The sequence below is a fragment of the Henckelia pumila genome, chromosome 1, assembly GCF_033568475.1.
Source record: "Henckelia pumila isolate YLH828 chromosome 1, ASM3356847v2, whole genome shotgun sequence".
NCBI lineage: Eukaryota > Viridiplantae > Streptophyta > Magnoliopsida > Lamiales > Gesneriaceae > Henckelia > Henckelia pumila.
The window spans coordinates 160735198-160752425 of NC_133120.1; the positions used below are offsets into that span (position 1 = coordinate 160735198).

The window sequence follows — 17228 nt, forward strand, 5'->3', positions numbered from 1 at the left end:
CATTAACAAATCTCATATTATTATGTTTTGATGATTACAAAACTCGGTTAATTGTTACTAACCATTTAAAGTGAGACTTTGCAGATTAGATCATATTAACAATCAAATTCTTGGAAGTTACTTTGAAGTTGTAAAAGAAATGGACAAGGACAAGCCAATATTATAAAGCAGAAACTTGCAAAATTCACCGGGCACTTTCCGGTCATCCAAATCAGATCTCCAACAGTGAAAATCAAGATCAGGATGTTCTCAAGCTTCTCTCCAAATTTCATAGCAATCCAACTGCTGGATATGGAGATATGATTTTTTTAACAAAGCTGCACAGTACTTACTTCTGCAAGGAATGAACTATGAAGACTCAACTTCAGAAAATAACTGGGAATGCTTCGGTTATTAAAATCCGATCTTCACCGATCACATGGATTTCCATGATGTTTTAAAGTCTCTATCCAAATTTCAAATCAATCCAATGGCTGGATATGGAGTTATGATTTTTGCAAATATGTTGAACAGTAGCTATCTCTGCAAGGAGCTAACTGCTGAAGTATCGTATTCAGAAGACTACTGGAATCGATGGCGGCATCCAAATTCAATCTCCACCAATCAAGATCAATATCAGGATGTTACAAAGATTGTGTGTTAATTTCAGGTCAATCTAACGGATGGATTGTGAGATTCAAATTTTTGAAAAGTAATGCTCAGAACAAAAGCGAGAACATGATTTTGCGACTTCCGAGATTTACTGGACGTGTTTGATTCTTTCAAATTCAATCTCCACCGTTCAGATTGAATATTGAGATTTTTCAAGCGACTGTCCAAATTTGAGCTCAATCCAACGGTTAGATTGAGAGATATGATTTTTCCACAAAATCTGCTCAGTGCTGGAAAAAGAAGGCAGCGGCGCCTACACTTTGTCTCTACTCCTTGGCTTCCCAATAAATGCTCCAAGCACACAAATTCAAATTCAAATCTTTGCCAACTATAAATAGAGGCTTTCCAAGACCATTTAGAGACATCCCAACTCATTTCTTCTCTCATTTGCAAGCAATATTCTCTCTACCAAAGTGCTCAATCAATATTTGAGAGTTATTTGTGAAAATAGTTTGTGAGTTGGTTGTGCTATTGTTGTAAACACTTAGTGTGAAGCCAAGTGTATTGTAAGATTGTTGTAAACACTTGAGTGTGAAGCCAAGTGTTTTTGTTGAGGCTATCCTTGGAGCCATTAAGGCCAAGTGTTCGAGTTGTATCGGCGCGGTGATCGTGTTGAGTTGTAAAGGCTATCTTTGGAGCCATCAAGGCCAAGTGTTCGAGTGCTAGTGGATCCTTGGTTAATCGTACTTAACCAAGAAGGGGAGACGTAGACGATTTATCGTCGAACTTCCATAAACAATTTCTATCTCTCTTTTACTGCTTTATTTACTTTACGTATTTATTTACCGCTTTATATTTGATTGCTTTACTAGTCTTCCGCTTGCGTTTAATATAATCGCTTTAAATTGCTAAAGTTGCCAAAGAACCTAATCCCCCCCCCCCCATTAGGTTCTAACAAGTGGTATCAAAGCCATTTGAAAATACTTTTCAAAACCTTTTTATGGCAAACCTAGCAAGTGATTATGCTCAAGGGCAATCTACTAATCGTCCTCCTCTTTTCAATGGCATAAACTACGGGTATTGGAAAAATCGTATGTCCCTATATATCCAATCCGTAGACTATGACCTATGGAAAGTGACGGTGAAAGGTCCCTATACACCTATGAAAATAGTTGATGGGGTTGAAATTCCTAAGGGAATGGATGACTTTTCAAAAGAGGACATGAAATTAATTTCGCAAAATGCTAAAGCTATGAATATCTTGCATTGTTCTTTAGATATGAACGAGTACAACCGAATATCGATTTGCTCATCCGCTAAAGAGATATGGGACAAGCTAGAGATATGTCACGAAGGCACCAACCAAGTGAAAAAGACAAAGATCGACTTACTCCAACTCAAATACGAAACATTTGAGATGGAATCCAATGAAGATGTTGACACCATGTTCCGAAGGCTTAATCAAATCATCAATGAGTTAGCACAATTGGGAGAACAATATCCTACCAAGCAAGTTTGGAGGAGAGCTCTTCGTGCCCTACCAAAAAAATTGGATGCAAAGAGAACCGCCATCATCGAATCCAACAAAGGGGACACTGCCGCCTATGATCTTGATCAACTACATGGGACCCTAAAAACCCATGAGTTAGAAGTGTCCACAAGAAAAGAATCAAAGAAAGAAGATGTCAAGCACAAAGGGATAGCCTTGACTACACAAGTCGAAGAAGATGACGATGATGACATGGCTCTCTTCGCAAGAAAATTCAAGAAATTCATGCGAGGAAACAAATTCAAAAAGGACAAGAAACCTGAGAAAGAAGTGACCTGCTACAACTGTCAACAAAAAGGTCACTACGCCAATGAATGCCCACTCAAGAAGAAAGTGGACAAAGGAAAGAAGAAAGCCCTACTAGCTACCTGGAGTGATAGTGACGACGACGACGAGGAAGCAAACCTCTGCTTAATGGCTAAAAGTGATGACATCGTCTCTGACGACGATGACGAGGTACCTACTTACGATGAACTTTTACATGCTTATAAAGTATTGTTTGATATGGTTAAGGTTCTTAGAAAAGAGAATAGAAATCTTAAAAAAGAATTAGAAACTAAGGAGCATGATAACCTTAGACTTAAGGATGACTTAGATCACTTAGAAAAATCTTTCGATAAATTCAATGTGAGTAGCAATAAATTGAACAACCTACTTAGCATGCAGAAATGTAGCTTTGATAAGGGAGGAATAGGCTATGGTAAAAAGTCTATAGACTTTGCTAGTCTAATAGCTAAAGCTAAAATGAGATCAACCCCTACTTGTTCTTATTGTTGCAAATCTGGTCATGTTAGACATAAATGCAGATCATTGAAATATCAATATGTTCAAAAGAGCTATATGAAATGGAGGCCTAAGAGTACTTAACAACTCATTAGTCGGCATTATGAGATTACAATCTAAGGGAGTTCAATATAGACCGGCTTAAAAATGCCTTGACTTGCGGCTGGTCTCCCTGTTGAACGTTGCTCTGTCCAAGAAAATAGGTTTTTAAATTGGCCATATGCCCTACCTACTACTGGGAGCACTCTTGGAAAGTGGCGATGATGTTGCTATGAGAGACTGAACTCTTAGAAGTCTATTTTGTATCTCTCTTTTCTAACATTGTGGACCCAAAAGAACTAAAGGGTACCAAAAATCAATTATTTTCAGGGAAACAAGAAAAATGTTCTCCCTAGCATATGGTATCTAGACAGTGGATGTTCTAGACATATGACGGGGAACAAGGATCTACTCCAATCAGTCAAACCTAAGGAGAAGGGAACAGTCACCTTTGGAGACAACAGCAAAAGAGTCATTGAAGGCATCGGCTCAATAGGTATATCTAATTCTTGTCTAATTGATGATGTACTCCTAGTGAAATGACTTAAGCATAATCTACTAAGCATAAGTCAATTGTGCGATAGAGGTTATGAAGTCAAATTCACTCCCCAACACTGCACTGTATCATTTATTAGTGACAAATCCATAAATTTCAAAGGATATAGAAGTGAGAACGTTTACAAGGTTTCTTTAAATAATTTATCCGTGAATGTTGATGACAACATTCTTTGGCATAGACGATTGGGTCATGTTGGTCCTAGTACCATCGAAAAACTTTTAAAACTTGACTTAGTCGTTGGTATGCCAAAACTTGATTTGAAACTTGATTCTGTTTGTGATGCGTGTCAATTTGGCAAACATACAAGGGAATCTTTTAAAAGCAAAAATTTTGTATCCACTTCTATGCCCCTTGAACTTCTCCACCTAGATCTATGTGGTCCCTCGAGGAACGCTAGCTTAGGAGGAAAGCTTTATGCATTTGTCATTGTAGATGATTTTTCACGTTACACGTGAACATTGTTTTTAGCTCACAAAAATGATGCCTTTGAGTATTTTTAAACTTTTGCTAAACGAGTTGAGAATGAGAAAATTCTTTCAATAAAACAGATCCGTAGTGACCACGGAACTGAATTTCAAAATGAGAGTTTTTCAAACTTTTGTGAAGAGAAAGGCATCGGTCATAATTTTTCTTATCCTAGGACTCCTCAACAAAATGGGGTCATTGAGAGGAAAAATAGGACACTTGTGGAGATTGCGAGGACCATGATATGTGAGCATTCTCTACCAAAATATTTTTGGGCTGAAGCAATGAACACTGCCTGTTACATCATCAATCGCGTATCAATAAGGCCAATTCTCAAGAAAACTCCATACGAGTTATGGAGGGAGAGAAAGCCTAACATTTCATTCTTTCGGGCTTTTGGTTCTAAGTGCTTCATTCACAACAATGGTAAGGACAACCTTGGCAAATTTGATGCCAAATTCGATAAAGGTATTTTTCTTGGATATTCTACTACAAGTAAGGCTTATAGAGTATTCAATAAGCGCACCTTACTTGTTGAAGAATCAATGCATGTTATATTTGATGAATCTTTGTTAAATATTTCTCGCACTAACAATGATGATATAGAAATACTTGAAGAAGAGATGGTTTCCTCAAGCTTAAATGATATAGATTCTACAGTTAAGGAAACACCACTTCCTAAGGAATGGACACATCACAAAGATCATCCTAAAGATCTGATAATTGGAAGTCCATCAAAGGGAGTATCTACTCGCTCTTCTCTCAATAATATTTGTAATCATCTTGCTTTTGTTTCTCATGTTGAGCCAAAATGTGTTGATGATGCTTTACTTGATGATTCCTGGATTATTGCTATGCAAGATGAGTTAAATGAATTTAAACGCAATAATGTTTGGGATCTTGTTTCTAGGCCGCATGATAGACCTGTGATAGGTACTAAATGGGTGTTTAGAAATAAACTTGATGAGCATGGCACCATCACTAGAAACAAGGCTAGGCTCGTAGCTAAAGGATATGGTCAAGAAGAAGGCATTGATTATGATGAGACTTATGCTCCTGTTGCCCGTCTTGAATCCATTCGCATGTTACTTGCTTTTGCATGCTCTAGAAATTTTAAATTATTTCAGATGGATGTTAAAAGTGCTTTCTTGAATGGTGATTTGAAAGAAGAGGTCTATATTGAACAACCTGATGGCTTTGTTGATAATTTGTTATCTGATCACGTATATAGACTCAACAAAGCTTTGTATGGATTGAAACAAGCTCCTCGAGCTTGGTATGAAAAACTCTCTTCTTTCCTTATTACCAATGGCTTTACTAGAGGAATTGTTGATATTACATTGTTTACTTTATCTAGAGATAATGATTTGCTTATTGTGCAAATTTATGTGGACGATATCATTTTCGGTTCTACTAACGAAGATCTTTGCCAAGAATTTTCTAAGCTTATGCAAGATCACTTTGAGATGAGCATGATGGGGGAACTTAACTATTTCCTCGGATTGCAAATCAAGCAGTGCAAGGATGGGTTCTTTGTGAACCAAAGCAAATACATAAAGGAGATTCTAAAGAAATTCGGGATGGAGAACACAAAATCATCATCCACACCGATGAGCACAGCAATCAGACTCGACAAAGATGAAAATGGTAAACCTGTAGATCAATCTTCCTTTCGTAGTATGATTGGCTCCTTACTATATGCTACTGCAAGTAGGCCAGACATTATGTTTAGTGTATGTCTGTGTGCACGATTTCAATCATGTCCAAAGGAATCACATTTGTTCGCCTTAAAAAACGCATTTTCAAATATCTTTCAAATACTCCAAATCTCGGCTTGTGGTATTCGAAAAATTCTTTCTTTGATTTAAAAGCTTACTGTGATGCCGACTTTGGTGGATATAAGGTGGACCGGAAAAGCACTAGTGGAACCTGTTTCTTTTTAGGAAACTATTTGGTTTCTTGGTTTTCCAAAAAGCAAAACTGTGTTGCGTTATCAACGACCGAAGCCGAATATATGGCTGCCGGTAGTTGTTGTGCGCAAATTCTTTGGATGAAGCATCAATTGCTCGACTATGGCGTCTCTTTTTCAAAAATCCCTATTTTCTGTGACAACACTAGCGCCATATGTATTACAAAGAATCCGATTCAACATTCGCGCACCAAACATATTGACATTCGTCATCATTTTATTCGTGACCACATCGAACGAAATGAAGTTGAACTTCAATATGTTGACACTAAAAATCAAATTGCCGATATTTTTACAAAACCACTAGATGAAAATACTTTTATTCGTTTGTGTGGTGAACTTGGCATGATTGAGTTGTAATCACTTGTGGACATAAATAAATTTAATGTCATATTAAGGGGGAGCTTAATATAAAATTTGAGCAACTTAATTTTGGATAATACAAATTAATTGTATTTATTCAAAGTTATAAAGCTCACATTTTATGTGAAATTTATGTGTTGCTTTTTAGAAATCATATTCAATTATCATGTTTTGCATTTACTTTTCCAGTCTTTTTGATTATCACAAAAAGGGGGAGAATTAGTTTGGTTAAATACTTTAACTAAGGGGGAGAATTAGTTTGGTTAAATACTTTAACTAAGGGGGAGAGTTAGTTTGCTTAAATGCATAGAGAATAAAAAAATTGGTTATTTGATAAACAAACTCTTCTTAACTAATTGTTTAATTTAGAAGGAGTTTTATTCATGCAATTATCTTGTGCAAATTTAAATTATTTATTTAATATTGTACATTTATTTATCCTATTTAACCAAGTTTTGTGATCATCAAAAAGGGGGAGATTGTTACGCCTTAAACGCATACAAATCTCGTGTTATGAGATTAATGTTTTTAATGCATTAACAAATCTCATATTATTATGTTTTGATGATTACAAAACTCGGTTAATTGTTACTAACCATTTAAAGTGAGACTTTGCAGATTAGATCATATTAACAATCAAATTCTTGGAAGTTACTTTGAAGTTGTAAAAGAAATGGACAAGGACAAGCCAATATTATAAAGCAGAAACTTGCAAAATTCACCGGGCACTTTCCGGTCATCCAAATCAGATCTCCAACAGTGAAAATCAAGATCAGGATGTTCTCAAGCTTCTCTCCAAATTTCATAGCAATCCAACGGCTGGATATGGAGATATGATTTTTTTAACAAAGCTGCACAGTACTTACTTCTGCAAGGAATGAACTATGAAGACTCAACTTCAGAAAATAACTGGGAATGCTTCGGTTATTAAAATCCGATCTTAACCGATCACATGGATTTCCATGATGTTTTAAAGTCTCTATCCAAATTTCAAATCAATCCAATGGCTGGATATGGAGTTATGATTTTTGCAAATATGTTGAACAGTAGCTATCTCTGCAAGGAGCTAACTGCTGAAGTATCGTATTCAGAAGACTACTGTAATCGATGGAGGAATCCAAATCCAATCTCCACCAATCACAATCAATATCAGGATGTTACAAAGATTGTGTGTTAATTTCAGGTCAATCCAACGGATGGATTATGCGATTCGAATTTTTGAAAAGTAATGCTCAGAACAAAAGCGAGAACATGATGTTGAGACTTCCGAGATTTACTGGACGTGTTTGATCTTTCAAATTCAATCTCCACCGTTCATATTGAATATTAAGATGTTTTCAAGCGACTGTCCAAATTTGAGCTCAATCCAACGGTTAGATTGAGAGATATGATTTTTCAACAAAATCTGCTCAGTGCTGGAAAAAGAAGGCAGCGGCGCCTACACTTTGTCTCTACTCCTTGGCTTCCCAATAAATGCTCCAAGCACACAAATTCAAATTCAAATCTTTGTCAACTATAAATAGAGGCTTTCCAAGACCATTTAGAGACATCCCAACTCATTTCTTCTCTCATTTGCAAGCAATATTCTCTCTACCAAAGTGCTCAATCAATATTTGAGAGTTATTTGTGAAAATAGTTTGTGAGTTGGTTGTGCTATTGTTGAAAACACTTAGTGTGAAGCCAAGTGTATTGTGAGATTGTTGTAAACACTTGAGTGTGAAGCCAAGTGTTTTTGTTGAGGCTATCCTTGGAGCCATTAAGGCCAAGTGTTCGAGTTGTATCGGCGCGGTGATCGTGTTGAGTTGTAAAGGCTATCCTTGGAGCCATCAAGGCCAAGTGTTCGAGTGCTAGTGGATCCTTGGTTAATCGTACTTAACCAAGAAGGGGAGACGTAGACGATTTATCGTCGAACTTCCATAAACAATTTTTATCTCTCTTTTACTGCTTTATTTACTTTACGCATTTATTTACCGCTTTATATTTGATTGCTTTACTAGTCTTCCGCTTGCGTTTAATATAATCGCTTTAAATTGCTAAAGTTGCCAAAGAACCTAATCCTCCCCCCCCCCCCCCCCCCCCCCCCCCCCATTAGGTTCTAACAGGATTGAGTACTTTTCTCAGTTGATCTGCAGTCCTTGTCATCAAAGCCGAGACCTGTCTTGTCTCCAAAAGACTTTTGTGACTCTTGCATCTCAGTCAACAAAACAGAGGACTTATTCCATGTGGTTACCAGTTCAGTAAGTTTTAAGTTTTTTGACTTTAACTGCTGACATTCCACTAGTAGCTTATCATTTTCAGTCTTAAGCTTGGCAATCTCTGCTTCTAGACTGATTTTCTCAACTGATGTTTTCCAATTGGGTTCAATTGAGCAGTCCGACAGATCATTTTGCTTGGCCTTAACTTCCTCAAATGCTAAGCACAGTCGTTGATACTCATTACTCATTCATGTAATGCATTTGCTAAATCTTCTCGTGTAAATTCATCTGAGTTGAAATCAAATACCTGTTCACTGGAGAAGAGTTGATCTGATGATTGATTGCTGATAGATGGTTGGTCACTTTTGGCCATAAGGCAGCTATCTTCATCTTTGTCATCAGAACTTGATGTGCTCACTGAACAACAAGATTCTTCAATAAAAGCGATTGGTTTAGTTGAAAAACTTTCTTGTAAGTCAGATGGATGGATTGGTTGACTTGTGCTCTGTTCATCATTTGATCTGGAACTGTCTGAGCAGCAGGGTTCTTTGAGATCTTCAATTAGTGGGCACTTGATCTGCTCAGCCTTCTCATTATTTTCAAATTTGATCAACTGTTGCCAAAGATTCTTAGCATTGGAGCATGTCTCAATACTTTTGGCAGTGCAGTTGTCCACGGTGGTGTACCAGAAGCTTTTAATGATCTCACTGAATGCAGCCATTTGAATATGTTCAGAGACGAGAAGGTACCTCGCTCTGATACCACTTGATAGGATCGAAAATGTCTTTCTCAACTGTATGGAGTTCAGATGGGTTAGTAAATGAACTCTTGTCTTTCTCTTGTGTCTATGTTAATCAACCAACTTAAATCAGTGCGGAAGAGATTGACTAACAGATCGAACACTCTTCAAATGGATTGTATAAATTTGTGAAGTGAGTGAACGTTTAGGCAGAAGGGAAATAACACGGTGAATTCTTTCTGGATGTTCGGAGCTCAATCTCCTACGTCACCCCTTCTTTCATCTCGGAAGGATTCACTCTCTTCTAGAAGACTTTGATCTTATATAAGCAATTTGCATAGATCCGATCCAAGATTGGACTTACGCCTCTGCCTATCTCAGAACTCCTAGACACTCAAGAACACAGCTCTTGACTGTTTCTTGTTACAAAGGTAGTGTTTTACAGAACACTCAACTGATCTGATATAATCTTACAATTCGATATTTCTGATCGTGTATTCTCTTCTCTTTCTGTAGCTCTCTCATTCTTTTCTTGCTTGTCTCTTGTATTTATAGCCTTCAGAAAGTATCCGTTAAGGTGTCTGACAAGTCTCCTTAATTTGCTCTCAAATCTTGACTTTCTGGTTCTTTATTAGTAACGTTCAAATATTCTTTTAATGTCTTTTGTCTTTTAGCACAAAAAGCTCCTTGGTTGTTGAGCTAATCTTCAATTGATCTGATACTTTCTTCTTCTGCTTCTGCTTCTTCAATTGATCTGCTCCTTGCTTCTTCTGCTTTTTCTTCTTCAATTGATGACTTAGATAATTTTTCAAACACCGAAACTTAGATCTTGAATTCCTAATAACTTCTTACCACAAATTTTGATCTATCAAACAAAAACTATAATATCGTCTCGACCCAATTAAACCCATGTGTCTAATTAATGGGTGAGAGTTAGAAAAATGACTTCTTATCATTATTTTCATCTATCAAATATAAGATATTAACAAAGTAACATTAGCACAAAATAGGTTAATTCTCGGACAAATTAACTCAATTCCAGTTTATTTTTGTATATAATTTGGTACATAATGTGGGAACATGAGCATATATTACGAGGAGAACCAGTAGTCTCGATTCAAAGTCATAACATGAGAACTGTAATCGTCTCTATTAGAATCGTTTGATTGTTTAAAGGGAGATGAATAAACACCATCAACTTTTCTTCTCTTTTGCTTCTGTAAAAGGTGTCCAAAACTGTTATAAGCAGTTTGGAGCAAATCTCATTCTAGCTAAGGGCAGCAGACCCATGTTTTAATATATTCACATAGTTATTTATTTTTCAAACTATGATAAATATATTTTTTTGTCTATTTATATATATCTTCTAGGTTTTTAAAATTTAGAATATATTATTAATTATATTATATTATATTATATAAATAGTTTTTCGATCCGATTGTTCGGTTAAAACGTCCGATCGATTGGACCCGTTTTTCAAGATAGATTGGTTGGATCATCGGTCTGATTCTAAAACATTGCAGCAAATTACTAATTTGTATAGAAACAGTCCACAACACTCGGTGAATTAAAAAGCAGTAGGAGTAAGAAAATGAATAACACAAAGTTGTTTCTAAAAGTTCGAAGGAGAAATGTATGAATCCAGTAATTTGATATAATTATTAATTAGAATAATTGGAGATATTAAAATAATGATTATTTATTTCAAATAAATTAAAAAAAAATACACACGTATTCAAAGAAAAGAAGGAAATCCGTTCCCGTCACCCTCGTCTCTCTCTAAGCCATCCGCTTCACCGGCCAATAACTTTTCCTTCGGTCGTCGGTTTTCGGTTTTGAGCTCAGATTTGGAAAGCTCTTGGGATAAGAATTCTAGTAGTGCCCATTTTGCGAAGTTTTAGTGCGGCCTCTGGCGAAGCCGCCGCCCTTTGCGTCGCGTGCCGCCGCCGTGCGATGTCGGAATCCTGAAATTGATTGAGGTATGTTTTTGGGTGAGCTCGAAATTGATATTGGGTTTAGAATTGTGTTTGTTGCTAGTTCAATTTGTTGGATATTTTGACTTTTAGATTTCGAAAATGAGGCTCAATAAGTCATGATGATCGAATTTTATGGGGATTGGAAATTAGTGTAATTCTAAAAAATGATCTAGCCGACATTTGGTGTTTTGGGCTGGTTTGATGAATTAATTCGATTTTAGCAACTATTCTTGAATAATGTATTATTCGTTGTAAGTTCAATCGTGGGAAGATTTAAGGTATATTTCGAGCATATAATTTTTTTCAGATTAGTTTAGTGCGTTATGTTAGGAATGATCGTTATTTCGATGATTTAAGATTATTGCAATATATATATATATGTATTGAATTTAGAAAATTATAAAGAGTTGAGCATCGAGAATTTGGGAGTTTTAGTTGATTTGGAAATATTATTCGACTTTGAATATTTTGGAGAGCATAGAACGAAATTGTGGAAAAATAATTCGACGAGTTTGGAAATTGGTAAAATAATTCAGATTTGAGAATTTTAGAATAATAGTTGGAATTTTTAATATTAAATTCGTCGAATTGAAATTTTGGGAAAATAATTTAACTTGAAATATTTTGGAAATATAGTTGAATTAGTTAAGTTGATGTTGGTGAATTTATTCAGTCTTGTGAATATTTAATTGTTTAGGCCGAGAAGTTGAAGTTTTCCATTGAGTTGGTATAGGCATGTTACTTTTCGGTAAAACGCGGCAGTAAATCATAAATAATGTTTTTATGCATATTTATGTCGTTTACGTGTTTGATGTGAAGTATATGAGATATGTGATCTAAATGCTTCATTTTATATGTTTATTTATTTATTTATTTATTTGACATATTTTGTGGCGTTTAGAATACGACATGATAGTTATAGCATTTCACGTTGAGCCCTATCGTTCTTGTGACCCGTTGTCCTGTTGTATTGTATTCTGGGCACATGGCAATGACGTCGGCTTCTTCTGGTTTCTTATAATCTAAGAGTTGAATAAAATCTCGTTTCTTATAAAAAAAAAAAATTTTGATTAATTTGTTTCGGTCGATTCTTCTGGTTACACAGATCAATTTATTGATACGTAGTATGATCGGAGGAAGATAGAGCCATTGCAATGACGTCGGTTTCACTGATTTCTCGGCTCTCACCCTACTTCTCGGCTCGGCTTCGTCAGAATTCTCGACTTCTTAGCTCACTCTCTGCCCTCCAAAAACCTCGGAATTTGTCTCCAAAATCTCCTGATGACCTCCATTTGACAGACAGCTGCGTTCGGGTACCCTTCCGCTAGTTTTTTGTTTTTACCGAACATGAATTTTTGCCATTTTTGTGTTTTCTTATGCCTCTGGGTTTGGATGGGTATATCATTATTTGATTTGGGTTCTCGCTGAGGATTGAGTTGTGGAAATTTAAGAGATTGGTTTGTTATGAGCTTCGGGATTGAGGAAAGAAATCTCTTCTATTGAGAGATTGATGCCTTTTAAGACTTGTATCTATTGTATTTCAGAAATAAGGTGATACCGTGAATCGTGATGGAGTAATATGTAAATGTTTTTCAATTTTTTTCAGTTTTGGTTATGCTTTTATTGTACTTCTACGAACAGATTTTCAGGACTTGCTTTTGTTTGGAGTTGTTTGTGTGTAATTATTGTTCTTGAGCAAGTTTTTTACAATCTGAAAGTTCAACTCACTCGCTTATGTTATGTAGAGAATGAAAGAGTTGCAAGCTGATGAGGGCAGTGAGAAGTTGCTGCGCTTGAGCATAGAAGCTGGAGGTTGCTCTGGTTTCCAGTATAAGTTTTCTCTTGATGACACAGTCAATGATGATGACAGGTGCAATTTGCTTTCCAGGATCATGGGATGCGTAGTTTTGTTGTTCTACATAAAATATATTTGAGTTGATTAGATTTTCTGATAATATTTCGTGTAGGTCTGATCTTCTATGAAAATGTCTTTTAATTCTGAGTTTTTCAGGGTTTTTGAGCAGGATGGAGTTAAAGTGGTTGTTGACCAAATTTCCCATGGCTTTGTTAAAGGTGCAACTGTTGATTTTGTGGAGGAGCTGATCCGTTCTGCTTTTCAGGTCAGTTCGGTATGACTAGTACCTTAAATTTATTTAATTATAGCTCCATCAGCCGTATCTGTTGATCTGTTGTTATCCTGCAAAAAATATCAGTTCTTTGGTCTGTCCATGAACAAGTAGTTAAATATATCCATTCTTGTGGATAACAGAAGAAATAACATTCGTGGGCCATGATGATCACCCATAGTCATCTACATCAGCGGATTAACATTATTGGTTGTGCCGTTCTGCTGAGCTTGTTTCCTTTTAATATGCTAGATGTGATGTTAGTTTTGATGTTCTGACTTTCTTGGACAGCCACTTTTTGTAGAAAGTGTTCGACCTTTTATGTGAATAGAAATTAGTTTCTTTCCTTTTTCTGTATTTAGAAAAGATTAGATTTAGTTTCTGTTTTCCTTAATTTGTGTGATTTATTTTGTTTCCCGATTAGTTAGGATTCCTTATTTGAAGGAATTCTGTCCTTATTTGATGGACTAGAAATCTAGAATGTCGGTCACATCTAATATATTACTATTAGGCTGTAAATATTTCATTTGAATTAATAAGATGAAACTCGGTTTTTCTTCACTTTTCATACGAGCTCAAACAGTCAAACTCACTTGTAAACGAAATGGGCAAAAAATTTTGTGCTTATTTATTTCTTTCTGAGATCCTGCAATACTACTCAGTCACAAGATGAACAAAAACTCATCATAGTAGTGTAAGCAGTCTCCTATTCAGACTGTATTGCTGAAAGAAAATCTCTGAAATAGTGTAAGCAGTCTCCTATTCAGACTGTATTGCTGAAAGAAAATCTCTGAAATATTGACAAGTATGGTGATCTCCTTGAGTCTAAATCTTGGTTTACTGCTATGGGCAAACCAACTAAGTTCCATTTGCACTAGCATTGTGGCAACCTTGTCCTTTTACGTTGTTAGAAATGTATCACCGGTAAAAATTACGTTGGAATGGTTATGTAAACATGAGAATATGCGAGTATAAATCTAAGGTTTCATTCTTTGTATTGTTCATGTTGTAATTAATCACACTTCTGTTTCTTTTACCGTGATAGAAGCTTTAAGAAATTTGCAATCTATCAACTTAGATTTCTTTGCCTATTGCAGTCCTCTTGTTTTTACATTTTCTAGGAATTTTCTGTTACACGTGCCTCTCTTCCCCTCAATCTGACAGTACTTTCCTAAGCACAGCCTTCCCTCCTTTCTCTATCTTCAACACTGTCTAACAAAGTGATATATGCTAATAGGAAAGAGAAAAATGGATGCCAATTGTTGCATTAAAAAGTTTTCAAGATAATGAACTTTGACTGTGTTGCGCCAAAATATAAAGCTTAGTAATTTCATCTATGACTAAGGGAGTGTTTGCAATAGATTGTGCTTTTGTAGAAGTGATTAATGTATAAATTATAAAAAAGTTAAGAAAAATTAAAAATTGGTAGTGTTTGAAAACAAATGTGAAAATCTAAAAATCAAAGTTTGGTAGTGTTTGATAAATAAGTGATTAGAATGATTTTAACAATGACCTTCTTATTAGAATCACTTTTGGAGAATCATAATCATCACATGACTAGCTTTTGGATTTCAATTAAGTTAAGCATAAGCTAAAACATAATATAGGTTTAAGAAACACACAAAAATGATTTTTTTAAGCCAAAAGCTAACAATCACTTTTTTTTAATGATTGCAAACGCTCCCTAAAGCTATAACAAAAAAGCTTATACTGCTTCCCTGTCTTTCTTTGAGGGATATCGAACTTAAAAAAGGGAATATTCCCCCAAAATTAAAGTTTTTACAGTATTTTTTAAACTCAATTTCTTTGTTTTCCTCATGAATAGATAATTTATCAAGTAGTGAAAATGAAGCAGTGGAATGCATTGAAAGTTAAGTTTTTGTTTGTTGCTATGAGTAGCCATATTTAACCAACCCCATGATGAATTTCTTTATATTCAGGTATCGAAAAATCCAAGTGCAGTGGGCGGTTGCAGCTGTAAAAGTTCATTCATGACAAAGTAGTAGTTTCCTCATTTCCTTGTTTTCCCTAGACGCAGGAGACCCACCATAAAGCTTCAATGGCTAATCTACTTCGATGTTCTCCCATACCTATAAAGAAATTCATTTATGTGCTGATTTTTTGTTGAATACACTGCAAGAACTGGCGCGGGTATACGTGTAATGAGTTTTTCTCATGTGGTGAAATAGATCATTTACCACAATACAATGAATCATTTGTGAACAACAAAAAGGTTGCTAGGAATAAGAAGTTTTTGAAGAGTTCAATTCAGCACATATATATATTAGGTATCATTTGCTTATTATATGAGTAACACATACATTCCATGTAAGTAAATTATGACGAGCCCATAGGGGCATAGGCGAGTTGGTAAGACCTGAAGTGATGTGAGAAGAAATTCCCCAGCGTTGCGGGTTCGATTCTCGTGTGGAGCATATTCTTTATTGAAATATTGTGGGGTGTGTTCTCGGGGTTGACCATGTTGCTCCCTTCTTCATGTTCCTGCCGCTCGTGCAAATCTCTTGATTTAAACTCCCGCATGAGCCAATGAGTTTTTTACTCATATTAAATGGGTCCTCGGGGTCAATCTTTTTAAAATTATGACGATCAAGTTTTTATCAACACTTGATGTTTATTTCACTGTGTAACATTATTTGGAAAATTGTGTGCTGAACCAATCGTACCTTCTCATTTTGCTTAAATGGATGAATGTTGGGTACGAAAACGAGCATTCAATGGTACTCCCTAGCCCCAAGGAAGTAACAATACATTCCATGGATGCTTGCTTAGTCCAGTCCAGTCCTGTGGTCTTTTGAAAGACCCACGAGAGTTAACAATGACATACCTTTGTGGAAATTAATTGGGAGGGATGAGATGAGTCATGACAGGTGATATAGCATTTTAATTGGTGGGGAGAATGTTTTAAAAAAAAATTATAAGAAAAATTCTAAAAATCTTTCAGTTAAATATGTTCCCGTAAAATTTTAGATATCTCTCTGAAAATGATTATGAATGTGATTCTTATAAATAATGTACTAATTATTAACTTTTAATGCACACGTGTTGCGTGAGTATATATATAATATTATTTTTTGTTATAATTTTCAACCATATAATTAATTTAATTTTAATGAAATAATAAGATGTAAATATATAAATATTTATGACTGTGTTAAACATTAAATAGTGTATTACTTGGTTGATTGGAAAATTAGATAAATGAGGGGTAGTTGACTGAAAAATTAAATAAATGACAGGGTTGAAGGGAGAATATTAAGGAAATAAAAATGGTAGGCTTTAATGTTTAAATAATCTATGTTGGATGTTGTGATAATCAAACACTTCAAAAGAAAAAATAGAGGATCCGGAGACAGATCGAACCTCCCGAAGATACGATGAAACTTCCAAATTTAGTTCGGATCTTCCTAACTTAACAAGCCATCAAGGCATCTTAAGCATTAAAAGTGTACCGACACATAGCAGTTCGAACCTTCTAAACCCTAGATCGGAGCTTCGGAACTCAAATGTCTATATATGTGGCAACTCGAGCATGGCACATCACTACAATATGAGCAATTCAGACATTCCAAACTGGAGTTTAGAAGCCATAAATAGGTCATTCGAAATTCAGATTTGGCATAAATGTGAATAGATTTCTCTCGTTTCCAACATATATCATAGTGGTTTTTAAGCCCTATCTTTAGGCCAGTCAGTTACGAAGTGCTTCCAATAAGTATAGCAATGCCTAGAGCTATTGACAGAGTTAGCGTCCCCAAATGGCCAACGACGAATGATTATTATTTATTATAATCCAAAAGCCTTAGTTATAGTTGGGTTTTGAATGTAGTAAATAAAAATATGATCAGTTATTAAC

The 17228-nt window shown here is 35.5% G+C and overlaps 1 protein-coding gene across 1 annotated transcript; it reads left to right on the plus strand.

Moving 5' to 3' along the window:
- Positions 1-10998: 10998 nt before the first annotated feature.
- Positions 10999-15748, plus strand: LOC140874917 (iron-sulfur assembly protein IscA-like 2, mitochondrial). The gene is made up of 5 exons (XM_073278403.1): positions 10999-11231; positions 12334-12541; positions 12974-13098; positions 13240-13348; positions 15295-15748. Exons 2-5 carry the CDS (start codon positions 12383-12385, stop codon positions 15355-15357), a joined length of 456 nt encoding a protein of 151 aa, XP_073134504.1. The 5' UTR covers positions 10999-11231; positions 12334-12382; the 3' UTR covers positions 15358-15748.
- The last annotated feature ends 1480 nt before the right edge of the window (positions 15749-17228 follow it).

Coding starts and splice junctions, on each gene's coding strand:
- LOC140874917 (XM_073278403.1), top strand. CDS start 12,383: ATGACGTCGGTTTCACTGATTTCTCGGCTCTCACCCTACTTCTCGGCT. Junction 12,542..12,973: donor TGACAGACAGCTGCGTTCGG/GTACCCTTCCGC, acceptor TATGTTATGTAG/AGAATGAAAGAGTTGCAAGC. Junction 13,349..15,294: donor TGATCCGTTCTGCTTTTCAG/GTCAGTTCGGTA, acceptor CTTTATATTCAG/GTATCGAAAAATCCAAGTGC.